Genomic DNA, 22,963 nt, shown 5'->3' with positions numbered 1-22,963 from the left:
TGTCAGAAATCTGTATCTTGAAATTACTTTATATTAATATAGCTGTGACCAGTTTTCTTTTTTTTCTTTTTTGTCTTTTTGCTATTTCTTTGGGCCACTTTCGCAGCATATGGAGGTTCCTAGGCCAGGAGTCGAATCAGAGCTGTAGCCGCCGGCCTACGCCAGAGCCACAGCAACGCGGGATCCAAGCCGCGTCTGCAACCTACACCACAGCTCACGGCAATGCCAGATCCTTAACCCATTGAGCAAGGGCAGGGACCGAACCCGCAACCTCAGGTTCCTAGTCGGATTCTTTAACCACTGTGCCACGACGGAACTCCTAGTTTTCTTAATATTGATGTCTTCATAGTTTATCTTTTTCCAGTTTTCAAATGTGTCTTTATATTCAAAGAGCATCTCTTGTGAAAAACTTATATTTGCAAATCATTTTTAATCCAATCCAAAAATTTTTCCTTTTTAATTGTAGTGTTTAGTCAATTTAAATTTGATATAACCATTGATATTTGTGTCCTATTAGTCCCTTTTGACTTTTTCCCTTCTTCTTTCTATCTTTACTCCAAGTGGATCGCAGACCTAAATATAAAATGCAACACTACAAAACTCCAGGAAGATAACAGGGGAGAAAGCCTAGATGATCTTGGGCCTGGTGATGTCTTTTTAGATAAAACACCAAAGGCACAACCCATAAAAGAAGTAATTGTGAAGCTGGACCTCATTAAAATAAAAAACTTATGTTTTTGAAAAGACACTAGCAAGAGAATAAGACAAGACACAGACTGGGAAAAAAAAATTTGCCAAAGACAAATCTGATAGAGAACTACTATTCACAATATACAACAAACTCTTAAGACCCATAGTTCTCTTATAGTGCAACAGGTTAAGGATCTGGTGTTGTCACGGCAGTGGCTTGGGTTGCTGCCGTGGTGTGGGTTCAATCCCTGGCCTGGGAACTTTTATATGCAGTATGTGTAGCAAAAAAAAACAAACCAAAAAACAAAACAAAAACAAAAACAATGCTTACAACTCAACAATAAGAATAACAACCAGAGTTTAAAATAGGTCAATAGTCTGAACAGGCACCTCACCAAAGAAGACATACAGATGGCAAATAAGCATATGAAAGGACGCTCCAGGAGTTCCCGTCATGGGCAGCGGAAATGAATCTGACTAGAAACCATGAAGTTGCGGGTTTGATCCCTGGCCTTGCTTAGTGGGTTAAGGATCTGGCATTGCCATGAGCTGTGGTGTAGGTTGCAGATGCAGCTTGGATCTGGCATTGCTGTGGCTCTGGCGTAGGCCGGTAGCAACACCTCTGATTAGATCCCTAGCCTGGGAACCTCCATGTGCCATGGGTGCAGCCCTAAAATGACAAAAGCCAAAAAAAAAAAAAAAAAAAAAAAGAGAAAGAAAGAAAAGATGCTCCACATGAAAGAGTCATCAGGGAAATAAGAGTTAATGAGATACCACTACACACCTATTGGAATGGCCAGAATCTGGAACACAGACAACACCAAGTGCTGGTAAAGGATGTGAAGCAAAAGGCACTCTCCTTCATTGCTGGTGGGATTGCAAATTGGTACAGACACTTTGGAAGATAGTTTGGTGGTTTCTTACAAAACTAACATACTCTAACCACATGATCCAGCAATCATACTCTTTGGCATTTCTCTAAAGAAACTTAAAACTGATGTCCACACAAAAACATAGATATTTAGAGCAGCTTATTCATAGTTGCCAAAATTTAGAAGCAACCAAGATGGCCTTTAGTAGGTGAAGGACAAACTGTGGAATATTCAGGGAATGGAATATTATTTAGCACTAAAAAATAAATGAAATAAAAAATGAGCTAACAAGCAATGGAAAGACACAAGGAACCCTAAATGCATGTTACTAAGTGAAAAAAATCAATCTGAAAAGCTATAAACTGTATGATTCTAACTATATGACATTCTGGAAAAGGTAAAATCATGGAGACAGTAAAAAGATCAATGGTTGAGAGGGGATGGCAGGAGAAGGGATAACTAGGTAGAGCACAGAGGATTTTAGGACAGCAAGACTCTTCTCTACGACATTATAAGGACAGATACATGTCATTATACATTTTTCAAAACCTATAGAAGGTATAACACCAAGAGTGAACCTATTGTAAACTAGGAACTCTGGATGATAATTATATGTCAATGTAGGTTCATCAATTATAACAAATGGACCACTCTGGTGGGGGATGCTGATAGCATGGGAAGCTGCCAGGGGACAGGGAGTATGTGGGGACAGGCCATGCATTCTACTCTATTTTGCTGTGAATTTAAAGCTGCTCTAAAAAAATAAAGTCTATTAAAAAAAATCAATAACCATTCTCATCATTGTTCTTTTATATGTAATGTGACTTTTCTGGCTGCTTTTAAGATCTTTTTCTTTGTATTTCTTTTTCAGTAGCTTGACTGTAATTTCCTTAAATATGGTTTTCTCTGTATTTATTCTGCCTTAGGTTTGCTAGATTTCTTGAATCTTGAGTTATTTTTTTTAATCAAGTTTAGAAAATTCCTGGCCAATACTTCTTCAAATATTTTTGGTTCCCTCTTTTCCCCTCATCTCCTCCTGGGACTCTAATTAACCATATGCCACCTTGCTTAACAAAGTGGTCTCACAGGAACTTCTTGGTACAAAGGTGTAGGTACTTAAAAAGAACGAGGTAGACTCACATGTAATAATATGAAACAAATCTATGAGATAGGTTATCAAGTAAGTAGAGTAGTTGTAAATTACATGTATGGTACATTTATGTAATCTTCTCCTATGCACAGATGTGTGTGCATGTGTATGCGTACATGCACAAATGTACGTATATATATAGACAGATATACATACACCCTCATACTTACTCAAGTGCACATACATATATGAGACTTGAAAAATACACACCAAATAGTGGTTGTGATTAACAAGAGGTGAACATGGTAAGAGAAAGAGAATGCAATGGAAGCCAGTAATCAAAGGAACTTTAGCCTTTCCCCTAATATTTTAATTTTTTTAAGGAGAACATATTTCCATATAAGTGAAAACCATTTTCTAAAAAGACTGGGAGTAGAGTCCCAAAGATCTGGACTCATATCCTATTATGTCCTTCTGTCCTTTATCACTAGTTATATACACTTATACAGGTTATTTAAATTTTCTGAAATTCTGTAAAATATGTTATTATGAGAATTTCAATGGGACTGCCTATAGAAAGTGCTTGAAAAATAGGAGGCATTCAATAAATAACAACAGATTTAATAATACTGCACATTTCTTCCCATATGTTTTAAGCTAGAATAATTGGTTACCATGCTACCTAGCTACCTGAATCATTCTTCTTATCCTGTCTTTAGTTCACCTTTTAATTTTGCTTCTTTGGATTTTTCATGTAGGACTGGCTTTCTAGTTGTGTAATCATTTCTGTGGCTGACCTCAATAGATGAATGGTTTAGTTAGTTGTGTAAGCTGCATGTTGTAATGTACCAAGTTAAACATATTTTGTCCCTTACCTGTAGTAATTCTGAAAACACTCTAAAGTTTCCCCTATCCTTTTAAGTTTGGAGCTCAAATTATACAAAATTTAGGCAAGAGTAACCAATGAATCTTAAGATGCTTTACACTATGCATGTTATGACAAAATATTACTTTGTTGCACTCCTTATAATTTGCTAAAAACTTTTTTTTGGCGGGGGGACCACACCCGCAGCACATGAAAGTTCCCAGGCTAGGGATGGAATTGGAGCTGTAGCTGCCAGCCTATGCCACAGCCTACAACAACATGGCATCTGAGCCGTGTCTGCAACCCACACCACAGCTCACAGCAACACCTGACCCTTAACTCACTGAGTGAGGCCAGGGATTGAACCTACAACCTCATAGTTCCTAGTTGGATTCATTTCTGCTGTGCCACAACAGGAACTCCAGCTAAAAACTTCTTAACTGTTCTAGTTTCCCTTCCCTGAAAATGCTTGGATTTTGCAAATAATATTTTTTAAATCTTGAACTAAAAATTATTGATTGTTGCTTAATGCTTTGTATTTGAAGATTTGTGTTTGTATGCTTTGTACTTTGCATCCCAATTTTTTTGTCAATGACTCAACTTATTTTTATTCTCCTCTCTGTTTTCTTTAGTTCCTTTCTCTATTATATAGACAGACAATAGGGGAAAAAGGTATTTTTGGAGTAAGTATTTGGAAATACTTCTTTCATTCAGATATAGCTGAAAAGTACCAAAAACATTGAATTAAAAAAACATGTAAAATTTAAAACCATTTCATTTTTTTCCTAATCAGAAATGTAAAAAGCAACTTTTCCATCAAAATTAAACATGCAAAGAACAAAATGTTTGAAAGAATTAATGATTAGAACAAAAAGAATGCTATGATCCAGGCAAAAGATGACCATGAGCTACACCAAGGCCATGGCTAAAGACATTCAGGAGGACTAGGAAAAGTCTCAAAGAAGTAATAATAAAAATCTTCTGGTATTTGAATTTATCCTCTTAAAAAACTAGTTATTTTGATCAAGTTCCTGTCGTGGTGCAGTGGCTAACGAATCCAACTAGGAACCATGAGGTTGCAGGTTCGATCCCTGGCCTTGCTCAGTGGGTTAAGGATCCGGTGTTGCCGTGAGCTGTGGAGTCATTCGCAGACGCGGCTTGTATCTCATGTTGCTGTGGCTCTGGCGTAGGCCAGTGGCTACAGCTCCAATTCGACCCCTGGCCTGGGAACCTCCATATGCTGTGTGAGCAGCCCTAGAAAGGGCAAAAAGACCAAACCCCCCCCCCAAAAAAAAACTAGTTATTTTGAGAAAGAAGTTATTCATATCAGTGATCAATTCTCATCAAGCAATAAAGAGAAATTTTTGGGGAAAAATGCAGTGTTTTTAAGACAATGCTTGTGGCTGTGGCATCTCTCCTTCAGTTTTTTTTTTTTTTTTTTTTTGTCTTTTTAGAGCCGCACCTGCGGCATATGGAGGTTACCAGGCTAGGGGTCCAATCAGAGCTGTAGCCACTGGCCTACACCACAGCCACAGCCACAGCAACACCAGACCCGAGCCATGTCTGTGACCTATCCCACAGCTCACAGCAATGCCAGATCCTTAACCGAGCGAGGCCAGGGATTGAACCTGCAACCTCATGGTTCCTAGTAAGATTCATTAACCACTGAGCCACGACGTGAACTCCTCTCCTTCAGTATTACAGTTTGTTATAGAAAACCTCTAATTTCTTAGAGTTTTATTTTTTCAACCACGACATTGTGATAGAATTTAGGACTACTTTATCATGAAATAGAATTAATAAAATTAAAACTAAAAAGCCTAAAAAGATCTTTAGTAACCCTATTATGAAAGCTTAAAATGAGTTTATTAAATTTCAGGACAAGAAATATAATGATAAAAACACTAAAAAAAGAAGACTCAAGCTCAGTGATCTCCCATCTAAATCTATCATTAGCTGCCATTTACATCACTCTTTACTACTAAAAATATCCATGTACACTTCTGCTTTTGTCAAAATAAAGCAGATGCATTTCATATACCTATTCCTCACCCTACGTACAACTACAAACCCTGGATGTTGTATATAATATTAATATAAGAAGCTTCTGAAAGATGAAGAGAAGAAGGCAGACTGGCTGGAAACCTCAGGATTCAAGGAATGATATGGTGATGAGTTCCCTAGATTTTCATTTTGCGTCATATATCCCAGGCTGGATATGGGGAAGAGAGCAAGCTGGAACACCAATAGGTGCAGACAAAAACTTCAAGAAAAGCCTGCTGTCTAGCCAAGGGACCAGGAAAAGGGCAGCCTATGCAAGATCAAAAACTTTTAGGTAATAACTACTCTCCTAAAGTCAAACACCACACACACAAAAAAACAAAAAAACAAAAAGACCCCAAAACTCTGGACCCACCACCAACCACACTAGCAAAGACTGAGTGGAAAGCCTAAACTTTCTCCATTGCTTGGGCTATACCAAAGCACCCCAATCCTCCTGCTGGGATGGTGTCAGAGAAGGCTAACTAGGGAGCCAGGACTCTTCATTCCTACGGAAAAGTAATAAACCACATCCTCTGGTGTGAGTGGAGCCCATTTGGGGAGGTGGACTTCTACTCTCATCTAGTGGTAACAAGGCAGAAAAAAGAAGCCCTTCCTCCCTCCATGAGTGTCCATGGAGACTCTGAACTTCCACAGGGAAGTAATAAGGATCCAGAGTCTTAAAGTGTAATACCTGAAATATCCAGAATTCCAGTGAAAATCACTCATCAAAGCAAGAACCAGGAAGATCTTAAACTGAGTAATAAATAACAATCAACATATGTCAACACCAAGAAAATGCAGATGTTAGAATTATCTGAGAAACACTTTAGAGCTGTCATCATAAAATGCTTCAACGAGTAATTAAAACTGTGCCTGAAACAAATGAAAAGATAAAAAGTCTCAGCAAAGGTATAAGATACAAAAAAAACCAAATGGAAAAGATATAATCACTGAACTGAAAAATGTAATGGGACGATGGTGCAATAGAGGAATGGAGGAGATAAAAGAAAGAAAGAATCAGTGACTGGAAGGTAGAACACTAAAAGTTATACAATTTGAACAACAGAGACACAATAGACTGGAAAAAAAGTGGAGAGCCTCAGGGACCTGTGGAACCATATTTAAAAAAGACCTATCATTTGTGCCATCAGAGTCCTAGAAGGATAGGAGAAAGAGGGCAGGAGCTAAAAAAGTATTCAAATAAATCAGAGCTGAAAATTTCCCAAATTTACCAAAAGATATAAGCCTATGGAATCAATTAGCTGAGAATTTTCCAAATAGGATAAACCCAAGGAAATTAATTGCAAAACATATAACACGAAAATTTCTGAAACTTTGCAGGCAGGAAACCTTGAAAGCAGCAAGAAACAAATGTCTCATCTATAGAGAGAAAACAGTTCAAATGACAGTAGATTTCCCATCAGAAATCACAGAGACTAGAAAGAAGTGGCACAGCATTTTTCCACTGAAAAGAACTGTCAACCCAGAATGTTATATCCAGCAAAAATATCTTTCAAAGACAAAGGGGAAATGAAGACATTTTCAGATGAAACAAATAAACAAAACAAAACAAAAACTCCCCAAACTCTGTAACCAGCAGACCTTTCCTAAAAAAACAAATTTAGAAGTTTTCTAAAGAGAAAGGAAATGATAAAAGAGGAAGTCTTCAAACATCAGGAAGAAAGAAAGAATATGGTGGAGCAAAATATGGGTAAATACAATAGACGAGTAAAGAGGGAATACCTAAGGGAAAATGGGGTTTCTTTTGAGGTGATGAAAATTTCTAAAGTTAACTATGGTAATGGTTACAAATGATCTATATTCTTACTAAAAATCTTGGAATTATGCACTTTAAGTAGGTGAATTGTATGGTATGAATTATATCTCAATAAAGCTGTTTTTTAAAAATCAAAATAGTGGTAGTCTGAGGAAAAAGGGACAAGAGAACTTTCTGGGCGTGATGAAAAAGTTTTATATATTGACCCAGGTCATGGTAATACAAGTACATGTATAAATTTTCAAAATTAATCAAGTTAAACCCTTACAATTAGTGTACCTGCTTTTATGACAATTACACGTTAATAAAGTATGTTAGCATTTAAAAAATTACTAGGAATCTCAAATTCCTTTCTAAATGCTTTTACCAATTTATACTCATACCAATAGTATATCAGAATTTAGGTGGTCCACATCTTGCAAACTGTAATATTGATAATTGACAGGCTAAATTTGGGACCTTATTGTGCTTTGAGTTAACAATCTCTTATTGTAAATGAGGTTCATCATCATTTCCATTGGGTTTTTTTTGATATTAAGTTTCAAAAGATAAGACTTTTTATTCCATCTTCCCAATGTTCTACGGCTTGTTTGACATTTTATCCCTGAGGCACTTATGTATGTTACAGATATCCTCTCTCAAAATGAGTCTTGTCTTCTCCATTGTTCTGCTTCATCTCAACAATCTATACATTTATGATATAGTCAAGTGATATTTAATCATGCAGTTGGCATATACATCTGAATGTCTTTTAAAATAAGTAGTTCTCTGACACAAATGGTAAAAAGTTTGTCTCCTTATATTGTCTTCAATCCTCCTGGATGTGTGTGTATGTAAGTGTTAAGAGGCAGGAATCCAATTTTATATCAAAATTGTCTTTATTTTTTCATATAGCTAACTTATTTTGTTTGCATCATGTATGACGGATTATTTCTGGATTAGTTTCATTTATCATTTTTTTCCATTTCTTTGCCACTTATATACTCTATTACCATGTACAGTTTTACAATAAATCCTGATATCTAGAAGGGTAAAAAAAACCCTATTTATTTAGATTACTAGTAAAATATAAGATAAAAACATGGTGCTTCTTAGGATGTTTTGTAAAGGTAACAGGTTTTGTCTTCAAATTCCTCAGATGCTTTTTTTATTGTGTCAAATTAGTCACAAGCAAGTTGAAAATATGCATCTTTTTATTTTCCAAAGTAATTTTTAATGGTGAAAATTATTTATTTGCCCTTAACAACATACACTTTTCCATTTTTGTTCACCATTCATTTAAACAATAATGACTAAAATGTACCAGTGGTATCTCAAATTTAGTCTCACTTCTAGTTTTATATATCATTTTGTTTAATGAACTATTGAAAATTACAAATAAAAAGTCAGAGCGTTTTAGAATACTTTTGTTGGCTTTACTCTATTTTGAAGAGTCTCTAATGTCTGTCTAGAAGTGGTCACTTTTTGACTAGATGGCCTCTGCTTTCTAGCTACTAATTGTGTGCAAAGTTGGTGGAATGAGATCTGGAAGAATTTTAGACCAAATTTAATGAAATAGGAGTGCTTGCTTTGTTTGAATATATTAACATTTTGGATATATGTAAATGAGAGCGTTACCTGTAGTATCTATCAATGGCTTAGACTTAACAGCTGCTTTTTGTTGCAATTCTTTTTTTTCTAACTCTAGCCATTTTGGGAATTGAGGGTAAACTATGAAAATTATGACTATAGAATAAGTTTTAAAAATGATCCCATAAAATATTGAAATCCAGATAATTAACTTACCTCTATTTCTTTTCTTAACTTTTCATGTGTCTTTTTTTCCTTCTCAAGAAAACAAGTTTTTTCATTGATGGATTCTTTTACAGTTATAATTTTATCCTTTAGCTTTGTAATGTCTTCCTGCATGTTTATAAAATTTAAAGTGTACATGTCAAATAATGGTCAATACAAATCCAAGATTTTCAGTGCTTCTATAATTTAAGAAAACTGGCTATCACATTTAATTTTGATAAACAGGATTAGAATATTACTTCTATAGGTATGTGGAATGAAGAACAGTTTTACAAACAAACCTTATATCTGAAGATACAGAAGTAAAAACCAAATGAAAATAAGACATAAAGAAAAGTAGTCATAGTGGCAAATGCCCAGCAACACTGTAAAATATATTTAATTCTTTATCAAGAAATAATAGATATCTTAAGTTTTTATCTCCCAATATCTTCAAAGAATATTAAGAGAAAGATGCTTAAGGAACAATTTTTTTTTTTTTTTTTTTTTTTTTGTCTTTTTGCTATTTCTTGGGCCGCTCCCGCGGCATATGGAGGTTCCCAGGCTAGGGGTTGAATTGGAGCTGTAGCCACTGGCCTACGCCAGAGCCACAGCAACGCGCAATCCGAGCCGCATCTGCTACACCACAGCTCACGGCAACGCCGGATCCTTAACCCACTGAGCGAGGCCAGGGATCGAGCCCCAAACTTCATGGTTCCTAGTCGGATTCGTTAACCACTGCGCCACCACGGGAACTCCTTAAGGAACAATTATTAATTCATATTATTTGCATAACAGCATTAAGCACACTAAATTGATTTTAACTGGTCTGGATCCAATAGCCTGTAAGTTAGGTTTCAAAGTTTTTGTGAATCACACTTTCTGCAACCAATGAATTAACTGTTCACTGTGATTTTGTTTGAATTATATATATATATAATATATATATTTTTTGTCTTTTTGCTATTTCTTTGGGCCACTCCCGTGGCATATGGAGGTTCCCAGGCTAGGGGTTGAATCGGAGCTGTGGCCACTGGCCTACGCCAGAGCCACAGCAACTCGGGATCAGAGCCTCGTCTGCAACCTACACCACAGCTCACGGCAACGCCGGATAGTTAACCCACTGAGCAAGTGCAGGGACCGAACCCGCAACCTCATGGTTCCTAGTCGGATTCGTTAACGACTGCGCCACGACGGGAACTCCTGAATATATATTTTTATCAGTCCCCGGGTTACTGGGAGATGTTTCCTCTATGCATTTGCACATTTGGCATAGTTACTACTTAACTCATGCACTTACACAAGTTTTTAAAAGTTGTGAATCCAGTTAGTGCACCTATGGGTATTTTATTAAGTTGATAATACATTTATCACTTAATAAGCCTACTGGTTACAAAAAAGGAGTAATAGGAAACATTTCAATAAGTGGTATTTCAAACCTGCACTTGTGTCATCACGTTTCCTTCTGGATTTTGGAGATCCTGCATAAGCTGTTCTTTCATTGTCTTTAGTTTTCTAACGAGGTCCCGTTTCTCCTCTAGCTCAGTCATGAAAGACCATTTGCTTTCTACCTCCCTCAAACTATCTTTATGTGCTTTTATTTTTTCATAGTATTCATTATATCTTATCATGTGTTCCTCAAAATCTTCTTGGGCTGCTTCTATGTCAAATCTAAGCTTCACATTTTCTGTGTGTAAGGATCTGATTTGATTTTCCAGGCTTCCACACTGAAGTTTGGTATTCTGTATGGCAACATCTTGCTGATATATCTGCCTTTCTGTTTCTTTAGATTCTGCAGAGACAGATGCTATTTGTGTTTCAAGCTCATGAAGTTCATTCTGTAAGATATTTCAACATCATTGTTATTAATTACAATATTCAACTTGAAAGTCATTTTTTTTCTTTTTCTTTTTTTTGGCTGCACCCACAGCACACGCGAGTTCCTGTGCCAGGGACTGAACATGCAACATGGCAGTGGCCAGAGCCACAGCAGTTCACTGCACCACCAGAGAACTCCTATAAAGTCATTGTTTTGATCCATAGTGCATGTAGAAAAATCATTTAACATAAAAAAATATATATCAGATACATAAAAACTGATGCAAAACAGGATATGTAATAAAGTAACAAAATTTTTTATTATTAGGAGCCCAGGGTTATATATTTCTTATTTTTATGATTCATCTAATTCTAAATATTAAAATTATATCAAGCCTTAATATTTTATATGTAAAAGATACTTTCAATCACTTTCATAATATATTTATGGGCATCAGAAGTATGAATTAATGAAAAGTTACATGATAAAAATGATAAAACCCTGTGCTAAAAAAGAACAAAAGATCTAGATTCCAGTGCCCTTACTGCTATTTACTAGTTGGGATGACCATACATTGCAAACTTAATTACCCTATTCAAACTTCACTTTTTCCATTTGTAAGGTAAATAGAAAGGTATATCTATCTTTGCCTCTCTGGAGCATTTGGCATTTCTAACCAGTACCTCCTTTTGAAAACCTAGTTTTCATACCACTCTTCTCTGGTTCTCCTCAGATATCTCTTTCTCAATCTTTTTTTTTTTTTTTCTCTTTCTCAATCTTGATGGTTCCTTCAAATATAGGTTTTCCTCAGGGTGCAGCCATTATAATTCTTCCTCTCATTCTATATATACTCCTTGAGTATGTCATCCATACTTCTATCTTGAGATACATATATGCTAATGATTCACGGATATAAGTTGCTGTTGAGTCCTACACCCAGCTGCCACCGGCTATCTCAAATTCATCGTGCCCCCAAATCAGACTAATCCTCCTCTCCCCTCATCCTGTTCTCCTTTGTATTAGTCACCTATTGTCAGAACCACAAAACCTCAGTGACATACAATAGTAAGTGTTTATTGCTCACGAGGAGCAACTGGGTTTGACTAGATGTTCTGCTGACTTTGGTTGGATTTGCTCAAATGTCTAGAGGTTGGCTGGCTGTGAGGTGACTTGAGTTGGTTTCAACTGGGCCGACCAGGGTGTCTTGGTTTTGCTTCACATATATCTCTTTTTCCAATGGGTCAGGCCAGGCATGTCCTTCCCATGATGAGAGCAAATGCAGAAGAATGGAAGCCCAAGTATACAACAACCTTTCCAAGCTTCTGTTTGAATAACATCTGCTAACATCCCAGGTGGTCACATGAGCAAACTCTCAGTGGATGGGTAGAGAGTATGTTCACCCACCATAGGAGGACATTATAATGCTACATGGCAAAGGGTGTGGATATACACAAAGATGAAAATTGGGACCCCAAATGCAAATTACCACACCCTTATATTCCCAAACTCAGTTAGCAGTACTCCTTTGGGAGCCATACTTAATTCCTCCCTTCTCTTTATTATCTGTAGTTAACTACTCATTAAATTCTATAGATCCTCCCACCAATATAACTGTAGGTCTTTACCCTTTTTTTTTTTCCTATATAGTATGGTCATCCTCTTTAAATGAGTTTATAATTTTTGGAGGGAAGCACTGCACTAAAAAGGCAGACCCAGTTTTCTTGGCAGAGATAAGACAGGAAAGTACACCGAAAAAGATAACATGCTAATGAACTTCAATCTCTGTCTCCAGTTCTGGTGTTTAAAATGCCACTTGACATTTCTGTTTGGGTATTTCACAGACATCTCAACTATACATGTTCAGAAGAGAACTTTTAATTTGTACAACCAACATGTTCCCCTTCCAGTCTTCCTGATTTCAATAAACTGTACCGCTTTCCACTTGGACACTTAAAAACCTAGAAGTCATTCTTGATTCTTCCCTTTCCTTTACCCCCCACAACCTATTTACCAGCAAAGGTGTTTTTTTTGGGGGGGGGATTTGCTTTTTAGGGCCACACCGTGGCATATCGAGGTTCCCAGGCTAGGGGTCAAATCAGAGCTACAGCTGCCAGCCTGTGCCACAGCTACAGCTAGGCAGGATCCAAGCCACATCTGCGACCTACACCACAGCTCATGGCAATGCTGGATCCTTAACCCACTGAGTGAGGCCAGAGATCAAACCCACAACCTCATGGTTCCTAGCCAAATTCGTTTCTGCTATGCCACTATGGGAACTCCTTTACCAGCAGTTCTTGATGGTTGGGTCTCGAAAATAAAATCCCAATTCACTTCTGACCAGTCTTTGTAGCATGGCCTAACTTCTAACTGGTCTCCCTGTTTCCATGCTTCCCCCGTCTCCCTCAATTAGACACCGTATTTCAGATAGAAAGATCTTTTAAAAACATAAATCATATCATGCTACTTCCTTGCTCTAGATCCTCCAGTGTTTCCCACTGCACTGATAGTATAATTCAAATTCTGTAACACGGCTTTAAAGGCCATATATGCTCCACCCCTGTCCACTGGCCATCTTGCTACTGTACTCTGCTGCCCTCTTCCAGCTCCCTTTCTGTTTATGACATACACCTGGTCCCTTCTCTCCTCAGGGCATTTGTAATTGTCCCCTGTACCTTAGAATTCTCTATCCCAAGCTAGTACCTGTTGGGGTCACATCTCTCACAATTCTGCTTTAGGATTACTCCTCAGTACAGTCTTCCCTGAACCAAAATATAAATTAAGCACCTATTCTCCTCCCCCATTATTCTCCACACACTATCCTATTGTATTCCCTTTGCAATGGAATTGCATTTTTTCTTTTTCTTTCTTTCTTTTTTTTTTTTTTTCTTTTTGCTATTTCTTGGGCCGCTCCCACGGCATATGGAGGTTCCCAGGCTAGGGGTCGAATCGGAGCTGTAGCCACCAGCCTACGCCAGAGCCACAGCAACGTGGGATCCAAGCCGCATCTGCAACCTACACCACAGCTCAGGGCAATGCTGGATCGTTAACCCACTGAGCAAGGGCAGGGACCGAACCCGCAACCTCATGGTTCCTAGTCGGATTTGTTAACCACTTCGCCACGACGGGAACTCCGCATTCTTTCTTTATTTCTTGCTCTCCTTAACTAGAAAGTAAACTCCATGGATACAGCAACGTTTTCTAACTTCTTTACCGCCATCTTCTCTGTACATAAAAAAGGACCTGGCACAGAGTAGGTGCTCAGTAAACATTTAACAAGTGAGTGAGTGACTGCTGTACATGGAATAGTCAGGAAAGGGACACACGTCCTGCCAGCTAGGCTGTTGACCCTACTGATCAATACGGGAAGATGACATTTCCACTGATTTGGTTATCACCTCTTCTCTTCCCTGGACTAACATAACAGACTTAACTTTCCTCCCTGCTTCAGTCAATCCCTCCTCCAATCCACCTCTATCCTTTCACTAGAATTACAGATCTCCCTGTTTGCTGCTGTTCTCCTCTTCCTCCTCCCTCCTTCCTTCTTCCCTTCCTCTACTTCATCCCCCTCTCCTGCTCTCCTTTATTAACAGATTCATTGAGGTAAAATTGATGTAAATAAGCTGCACATATTTAAACCTCACAATCTGACGTGACTGACTTTTACAATCACAAGACCACCACAGTGAAGACAGGGAACATATCCATTACCCACAAAAGCTTCCTCCTGCTGCTTTGAGATCTATCCTTCCCTCCTCAGCTCTCTGTCTTCAGGCAAACATTCATCTGCTTTCTGTAACTAAAATTAATCTGTTTTCAAAAATTTATATAAAACGAATCAATATTTTAGTTTCACTCTTTTCACTTAGCATAATTATTCTGAGATTCATTCATGTTGCTGGACTTATCAGTAGCTCTTCTTTTTTATTGCTAGGTAGTATTTCCTGTGTGGCGATACCACACTTTGTTTACCCAATCATGTGGTGGACCTCTGAGCTGTTTCTGATTTTCCAGTAGGCATACACTTCTATTTTTCCCAGAAAAACAAATGCACTATTTATCCCAGGAGAAACTATGGCTTATATGGTAGCTATATTTTAAACTTAAAAAAAAAGGAGAAACTTTCTGTTTTTTTGTTTTGTTTTGTTTTTGTCTTTTGCCTTTTCTAGAGCCACTCCCGCAGCATATGGAGGTTCCCAGGCTAGGGGTCTAAATAGAGCTGTAGCCGCCAGCCTATGCCAGAACCACAGCAACGCGGGATCCAAGCCTCGTCTGCAACCTACACCACAGCTCAAGGCAATGCCAGATCCTTAACCCACTGAGCAAGGCCAGGGATCGAACCTGAAACCTCATGGTTCCTAGTCGGATTCGTTAACCACTGAGCCATGACAGGAACTCCAATACAGTCCCTATTTTTAAGTTTACACATTCTAGGGGGCTATCTCATTGTGACTTCAAAGTGTATTTCCTTAATTATTGATGATACTGAGTTTCTTCTCACATGCTTGTATTTTGCAATATCTTTTTTGATGTAATGACCATTGACATTTTTGCCCATTTTAAACTGGGTTGTTTGCTTTCTTGAATCCTAAGAGTTCTTCATACAGTATTAACATATTCAAGTACCTTGTCAGATAGGCTTTTGAATATTTTCTCCCAGTCTATGACAACCCAAGTGCCTATAGGGCCCCAGGAGGTATAACCTCACATTCATTTTTCATAATAGAGCCATTTGAACAGAAATAAAAAATTTTTTGATAAAGTCTAGTTTTTAAAATTTTTGTGTACTATTTAAGAAATCTTTGCCAAACCCAACATCACTAAGTCTTTCTCCTATATTTTCTTCTAGGTACTCTGTAGTTTTAGTTCTTATATTTAGGCCAATGATTCATTTTGAGTTAATTTTCATCTGTGGTACGAGGTGAAAATTGAAATTCACTATTTTTGCATGTGGCTGGCCACCATTTGTTGAGGGGTTATCCTGTCTCTAATGAACTTCCCTGGCACCTGTCTTAGTCACCTCGGGCTTCTATTTAAAAAACAAAACCAAAATAAAACCATAGGAATTCCTGCTGTGGCTCAGTGGTAACAAGCCAACTAGTATCCGTGAAGACTCAGGTTTGATCCCTGGCCTTGCTCAGTGGGTTAAGGATCCTGCATTGTTGTGGCTGTGGTGTATGTAGTTTGGCAGCTTCGGCTCTGACTGACCCCTAGCCCGGGAACCTCCATATGTCAAGGGTGCGGCCCTGAAAAGACAAAGAAAAAAAGAATACCAGAGATGGACTGACTTAAAAAACAGACTTAGGATGCAGCAGATTTGGCTACTGGTGAGAAACCTATTTCTCCTTGCAAACAAATGCCCTATTGCTGTGTCCTCATGTGGCAGAGAGAAATAGGAAGCTCTAGAGTCTCTTTTCTCTTCCTATAATCCCATCGTAGGGACCCCACACTCACAACCTCAACTAAACCTAATTATCTCCTCTTTTTGAAGCTCCAGCTCCAAATACCATCACATTGGGAGGAACAAACATTCATCTGTAACATCACCTCTTTGAAATCAATTGTCATGTGTGGGGCTATTTCTGGGTACTCTGTTCTGCTCCATGGATCCGTATGTCTATCTAAATGCCTTATCGCACTGCCCTGCTTACCATACTCTATGATAAATCTCAACAATATTAGAACTTCTAACATTGTTCTTCAAAATTGTTTTGGCTATTACAGGTTCTTTACATTTCCACATGATGTTTAGAATCGGCCTGTCAATTTCTCTAACAAAATGCCTGCTGGAATTTTGATCGGAACTACTTTTAAACAATAGATAAAAGAGAAAGAAGTGATATATTAACAAACTGAATTCTGACTCACAAAAATAGTACATCTCTCTATTTTGGTTTTTAATTTCTCTCTGCAATGTTCTGCTGTTTTTAGTACACAGGTTTTACTTTGTGTAAAAAGTAAATTCTGAGATGCAGATGCAGGTGCAGGTGCAGGTGCAGATCTTTGCTTGCGCTGCCATTAACAAAACACCATAGGCTTACTGGCTCAAACAACAGAAATTTATTTCCCACAGTTCCAAAGGCTGGAAAGGGTGTCATCATGGGCAGATTCCGGTGAGAAGTCTTCCTGGCTTGCAGAAGGCTGCCTTCTCACTGTGTCCTCACATGGCAGAGAGGGAGAAAGAGCAAGCTCTCTGGTATCTCTTCTTATAAGGGCACTAATCCCATCACCAGAACCCTGTGTTCATAAACTCATCTAAGCCTAATTGCCTCCCAAAGACCCCATCTCCCAACACAATTGCATTGGGAATTAAGGCCTCAACATATGAATTTCAGGGAGATTCAAACATTCAGTTTGTAACACAAAACTTCTGTCAAATTATAGTTTTGATGCTACTGTAAATAACGCTTTTTTAATTCGTGCTGTTTCAATATAGAGAAGTAAAACTGATTTTTATAATTAATCTTTTGCAACCTTTCTAAACTCCCTTATCAGTCCCAAGAGCTTTTTAAAAACAGTTTTACCTGCTCCTTTTATTTCTTTTTCTTTCAAGGAGTGGCTTGAACTACCAGTACCATGGAATAAATAGAAGTGGCAAGAAGACACATCCTTGCTTTATTCCTGATCTTAGGAGAGAAATATTCACTCTTTCATCATTAGGTATGATGTTGGCTGCAGGATTTAAGATACCCTTTTTGAGTTGGCTGGAGTTCTAGTCCTAATTTGCTGAAAGTATCTTAAATTCATGTTGGATTACAGCAAGGGTCTTTGATGCAGATTTCTTTAGATTTAATCATTTGCTCTTCTGCTTAAAGCCCATCAAAACCTTCCCATCACCTCTAGAATAAAGTTCAAGTTTCTTACCATTCTATATATTTCTTATCACTTCCCAAAGTACACTCCACCAAACTACTTACAGTTTTATGAAGGTACCAAAGCTATTTCAGGCCTCTGCGAATTTTCTCAGGTTCTTTTTGTCTGAATATCATCCTCTTCACCCTCTAACCCTCAAACGTATCCCAGACACCCAATCATTCAAGTGAACTCCAGCTTTACTTTAAAACTCAACTCAACTGAAACATCACTTCCTTTGGGATTACTTTTTTCAGTATTAAATCTGTGTTTATGCTTCCACTGTTGACACCACTGCTTGTATATAATTATTTGTTTACTTACCTGTCTCCTTCAATAGATGGTAACTTAAGAGTGAGGACAATGTTCAGCGAAGTGCTTAATAGAAAGTAGCCCTCAGTGTAAGTGAAATAACATCTGTAAAACCCTTTGAAGATCGACAAGTTTTACAGAAAATTTCATTATATAAATATTTGTACCATATCCTATTGCCAACATATACTGTTTTCTAAAAGTGACTAATGCAAGGCAATTATTTATAAGAAATTTGTAATACATAATAGTATAATTATTATTAGCATTAATACCTAAAGCCAATATCAAAATCTAGTCCTATACTGCCCACCATGGCCCCAGCAAGGATGCCTTACTGTAATATTTACAAGTATTTAATCATCACGAAAACCCTTATAGGCAGGTCCTACTATTACCTCCATTTTACAAATGAGAAAATAGAAGCCCAGAGAGATTAAATCATGGAGATAGAAGTAGCAGATCTTGTCTTTCAAACTAGGCAGTTCAGCTTTAGAGCATATTCTTTTCATTTCTATGATATATTTAGCTTAAAAAAAAACTTGAAAAAGCACACAGTAAAGACAGTATTTTCATTTTTGTTTCTTTAGCTATATTAGTTGAGAACAGTTATATCTAATTATGCAGAATACAAAAACCAAATATGGCTTTGAGATTTCCTGTGGTAGATTATGAACATATTTTGAAACATAAGGAACACAGAAGTATTCCTTATCTACTTGAAATATTCACTTATCTACTTGAAATATTCACTGGACTTTAGCTTTAAAAACATTGGCTTAGGAGTTCCTGTTGTGGCAGAAATGAATCTGACTAGTAACCATGAGGCTGCAGGTTCAATTCCCGGCCTCGCTCAGCAGGTTAAGAATCCGATGTTGCTGTGGCCGTGCTGTAGGCCAGCAGCTGTGGTTCCCTTTCAGTCTAGCCTGAGAACTTCCATATGCCGTGGGTGTGGCCCTAAAAAGCAAAACAAAACAAACACTGGCTTAAAAAATTAAAAACCTTCCTTTGATTCAGCATTTTAGGAAAAATTATCAACTAAAAGTAAATTAAAAATAATTCTATGTGACACACTGGGTTTTATAAGCTTATCTATAGTCACAATGACATTGCTGAACCTTTGTACAATGAGCATGTAAAGTGTTCCATGAAACTGGAACACTCATACAGAATTTACTTAGGGATACCAGAATAACTGACGAGGTATAAATATGAAAAATACAAATTTTAAATAGTCTCCCCAGGGTTACTGTTATCCTTAATAACTTCTCTGTTACTAATTTAATATAGTTTTGCAGAACACAAAAAAGACTCATTTAAAAGACAGTATGAAATAGGTTACCTGCAAATACAACAGAACTTTTTTGTTTTTTTCTATTTCTGATGTTTGTGATTGCTGTTGCTTTGCAACTTGCTCTACAGCGTCAGTTAACGATGATGTATCTGGTTTAGCTGGACAAAAGAACAAAGTACACAGTAAAAAATCTTAATGCAAACATTTAAAGAAAATGGTTCTTCACTCAAAGTCATGAAAAATGGGATGGTTTCTCATAAACAAACTAAATTAAGGGGTGGTAGGCATTCCCATCATGGCTCAGTGGTTAACGAACCCGACTAGTATCCATGAGGACGCAGGTTTGATCCCTGGCCTCGCTCAGTGGGTTAAGGATCCAGCGTGGCTGTGAGCTGTAGTGTAGGTGGCAGTTGCAGCTGGGATCCTGAGTTCCTGTGGTTGTGGTGCAGGCTGACAGCTGTAGCTCCGATTCAACCCCTAGCCTGGGAACCTCCATAAGCCGTGGGTGCAGTCTTAAAAAGACAAAAAAAAAAAAAAGAAAGAAAGAAAGGGGGTGGTAATCTTCCCTTTCTGACTGCAGACAAAACCCAAATCAAAGGCCATAATAACAAACTCACCTACTGCAATATTATTCCTGTTCCTTTATGAAAGAGTGTATTTTCATTGTCCCCCAATTTTTTATCCAGACCATTTGCACATATACTATAATTATAGTGCTACCATAACAACTATATCACAATTACAGCTGATGAATTTTCATTACGGGCCTGCACTTTCAGGTTGTTATGCCTTTTCTAAATACTGTATGTTTCCTCTTGGCGAAATTTAACAGCTTCCCTCTATTCTAATTTGCTACTAATTTTAACACAATTATCCTATAATACTACTTTTTTGTTGGTGCTTGCTCATCACTTAGTTATATATATCTGAAGACTGCTTCATTACCTTCTTCAGGAATGCGCTGACTCTTCTTTTCTCTGTTGCTTGACATTCTTGTCTCTTTTCCCCTTTTTAGTTCACCTTCTTTACTCCTACAAAATAACCAATGTTGATAATCTTTCACGTTTTTTTTCCCATCAAACTGGTGATCCCAAAAGTCAGTGAATTGTTAAAAATCTCACAGGGATGACAATGACATTCATCATTATTTCTGAGAATTAAGATACAATGGTCAAGTGAGAGATTTGGGGAAGAAAGTAAAACTATCTTTAAACCTTGGTTGTCCTGCTTTTCAGCTGTTATGACTTTGAGCAAGTTTCTTTGATCATTTGTGTTCTCATTTGTAAAACCTTTTAGGGATGTTTTAATAAATAAAATATGTAACATGCTTAGTACAGTACCTGACATATAGTGAGTAACTAAATATTCTGGACTAGTAGTAGCTGGTACTTCCAGTACTATTATAAAGTGGATTCTGAAATATAACAAGAATCTGTGAAAGTCGGTGCCAAGATGGATTGGAAATTTCTGCCATGGGTATAGGGTGCAAGGAATACAGCACTCCTGTCAGTGCTATTCTGACAAGGTAAGCCTTATGCAGGTGTAAAATCACAATTCAATCTCTTTTATATCTAGGAGTAACTGATGACATGAAGAGGAAGAAAGAAAGAGAAAGTTTTTTGTTTGGTTGGTTGTTTTTTGTTTGTTTGTTTTTTAGGGCTGCACCCTCGGCATATGGAGGTTCCCAGGCTAGGGTTCTAATCGGAGCTGTAGCCACTGGCCTACGCCACAGACACAGCAACATCAGATCTGAGCCGAGTCTGCAACCTACACCACAGCTTGCGGCAATGCCGGATACTTAACCCACTGAGTGCTGCAAAGCCAGGGGTTGAATATGCAACCCACATGGTTCCTAGTTGGATTTGTTTCTGCTGCGCACTGATGGGAACTCTGGAAGAGTTCTTTTGTCTACCAATGCCACAAATGAACACCAAGGTGGTAGAATTAAAGGCATTACTAGCTTCCTCTGCAAAAGAAATCATATAAATTTTCATAAATAATAAAAGGAATTCAATGTTGTTAAATACTTCTGAAATTGTCATCTCCCATTTAACATTTGAACATATGGATTTTTTTCTATTTAGATGACATCCTTTTAAAAAAATCTTAGTTGATTTTTATAGAACTTGTAAATCTTTCCAAATCATACTAAAGTCATGATAAACTTTGCAAGACAAAAGAAGTAAAATATTATCATAACAGTAAGGCATGTATACGGAAACCTGCAAAATTGCTAAATATCTTTCCTAAAGATTGGCTAAATACAAAATACTTGTATACTAGTTACAAGTGTTTTCCAAAAGCAAAAATTTTAAAGCTTGAAATCTGATACATAAGCAAAAAAGAAAACAAAGTTAAACTGTTTCCTAAGTCAGGAGATTCAAATCTATCCAGAACTATCTTCTCAAGCTAAAGAAATCCTGAGACAAATAACTCCACATAGTTTCATAATCACCCCGGAAATCTGGTTCTTTGCTGTTTATTCACATCACTTCCCTCAAGTCTCACCTCACACTTGCCTCCTTCATGATGTCTTCCCTGATGCTGGGCCCATTCACTCTGCTGAAGCCATTATTCTGTGTCCTCTCTGCCCCAGATTAATATAACAAATCCAAGTCTGGTTTTCTCTCTAGCTCTTCTATATGGATTTCATGGTTACAGACGTCATCCTTAATCAACCTATCTCAGAAATACGTGCTTCTACATGTTCACTTTCAGTTAGTTCTCCCAACTGATTATAAAGGTAAACAACTATATAGTGCTTATTTTGTCCCAGACACCAAGTACTCTAGATAAAGAAAAAAAAAATCATCATTATATGGTGCTGGTGCTGGTAGTTCCTGTCATGACTCAGTGGTAATGAAACCAACTAAGATCTATGAAGATGCAGGTTCGATCCCTGGCCTCACTCAGTGGGTTAAGGATCTGGTGTTGCCATGAGCTGTGGTGTAGGTTGCAGATGCAGCTCAGATCTGGCGCTGCTGTGGCTGTGGTGCAGGCCGGCAGCTGTAAGTCCAACTCCACCCCTAGCCTGGGAACTTCTATAAGCCGAGGGTGCGGCTGGCCTTAAAAAGCAAAAAAACAAAAACAAAAGGCATTCTATGATGCTGCTTCTATGCCACATGTAAGAACCTTACAAATATTCACTTTATAAATATTAACTCGTTTAACCCTTTGGGGTGGATACTGTTATTACAAATTTCACTTTATAGGAAATACAATGAGCACTGATTGAGAAATTTACCCAAAGTCAGACAACCATTAGTTTCGGAGACTTGATTAGGATTCAGACAGTTTGACTCCAAGGTTCATGTTTTTAACCAATGTGCTAGACTACCAAGATTATAGGTTTTTTTAAAGAGAAGAGCATGTTTTTATATACCACTCCAGAATCCAACTACTTTTGTATTCTCGTATTGTTAAAATACCACTTTAATCAGCCCTCTCCTTTCCACTGTCACTAACACGCACATTTCTTCCTATGGACTACTAGAGTGAAATCCACTGATGGAGCTGCTGCAAAAGTCCAACAGGGAGCCCCGGGTCCCAGTTGCACCAGCGCAGTCAGAACTCTCGGTT

General features: G+C 37.7%; 1 protein-coding gene across 7 annotated transcripts in view; it reads right to left on the bottom strand.

Moving 5' to 3' along the window:
• The window catches only part of CCDC122 (coiled-coil domain containing 122), a 39,420-nt gene that overhangs the window by 9,005 nt on the left and 7,452 nt on the right, over positions 1-22,963 (bottom strand). For 3 of the 7 annotated variants that reach the window (XM_013980559.2, XM_013980558.2, XM_013980561.2), the window contains exons 2-5: positions 20,330-20,415; positions 19,433-19,542; positions 10,550-10,948; positions 9,123-9,239 (exon numbers count right to left, since the gene is read on the bottom strand). In XM_013980559.2, coding sequence (XP_013836013.1) covers positions 9,123-9,239; positions 10,550-10,948; positions 19,433-19,542; positions 20,330-20,375 — 672 coding nt within the window. In that variant the 5' untranslated portion in view covers positions 20,376-20,415. Of the gene's footprint in view, positions 1-9,122; positions 9,240-10,549; positions 10,949-19,432; positions 19,543-20,329; positions 20,416-21,187; positions 22,289-22,963 lie in introns of those variants that run through there. The other 4 variants (XM_021065619.1, XM_013980562.2, XM_021065621.1 and 1 more) reach the window with 4 other exon arrangements.

This window comes from Sus scrofa, chromosome 11 (genome assembly GCF_000003025.6).
Source record: "Sus scrofa isolate TJ Tabasco breed Duroc chromosome 11, Sscrofa11.1, whole genome shotgun sequence".
NCBI lineage: Eukaryota > Metazoa > Chordata > Mammalia > Artiodactyla > Suidae > Sus > Sus scrofa.
Note: the sequence above shows the minus strand (reverse complement) of the source record. Positions and strands in the feature narration are given on the sequence as shown.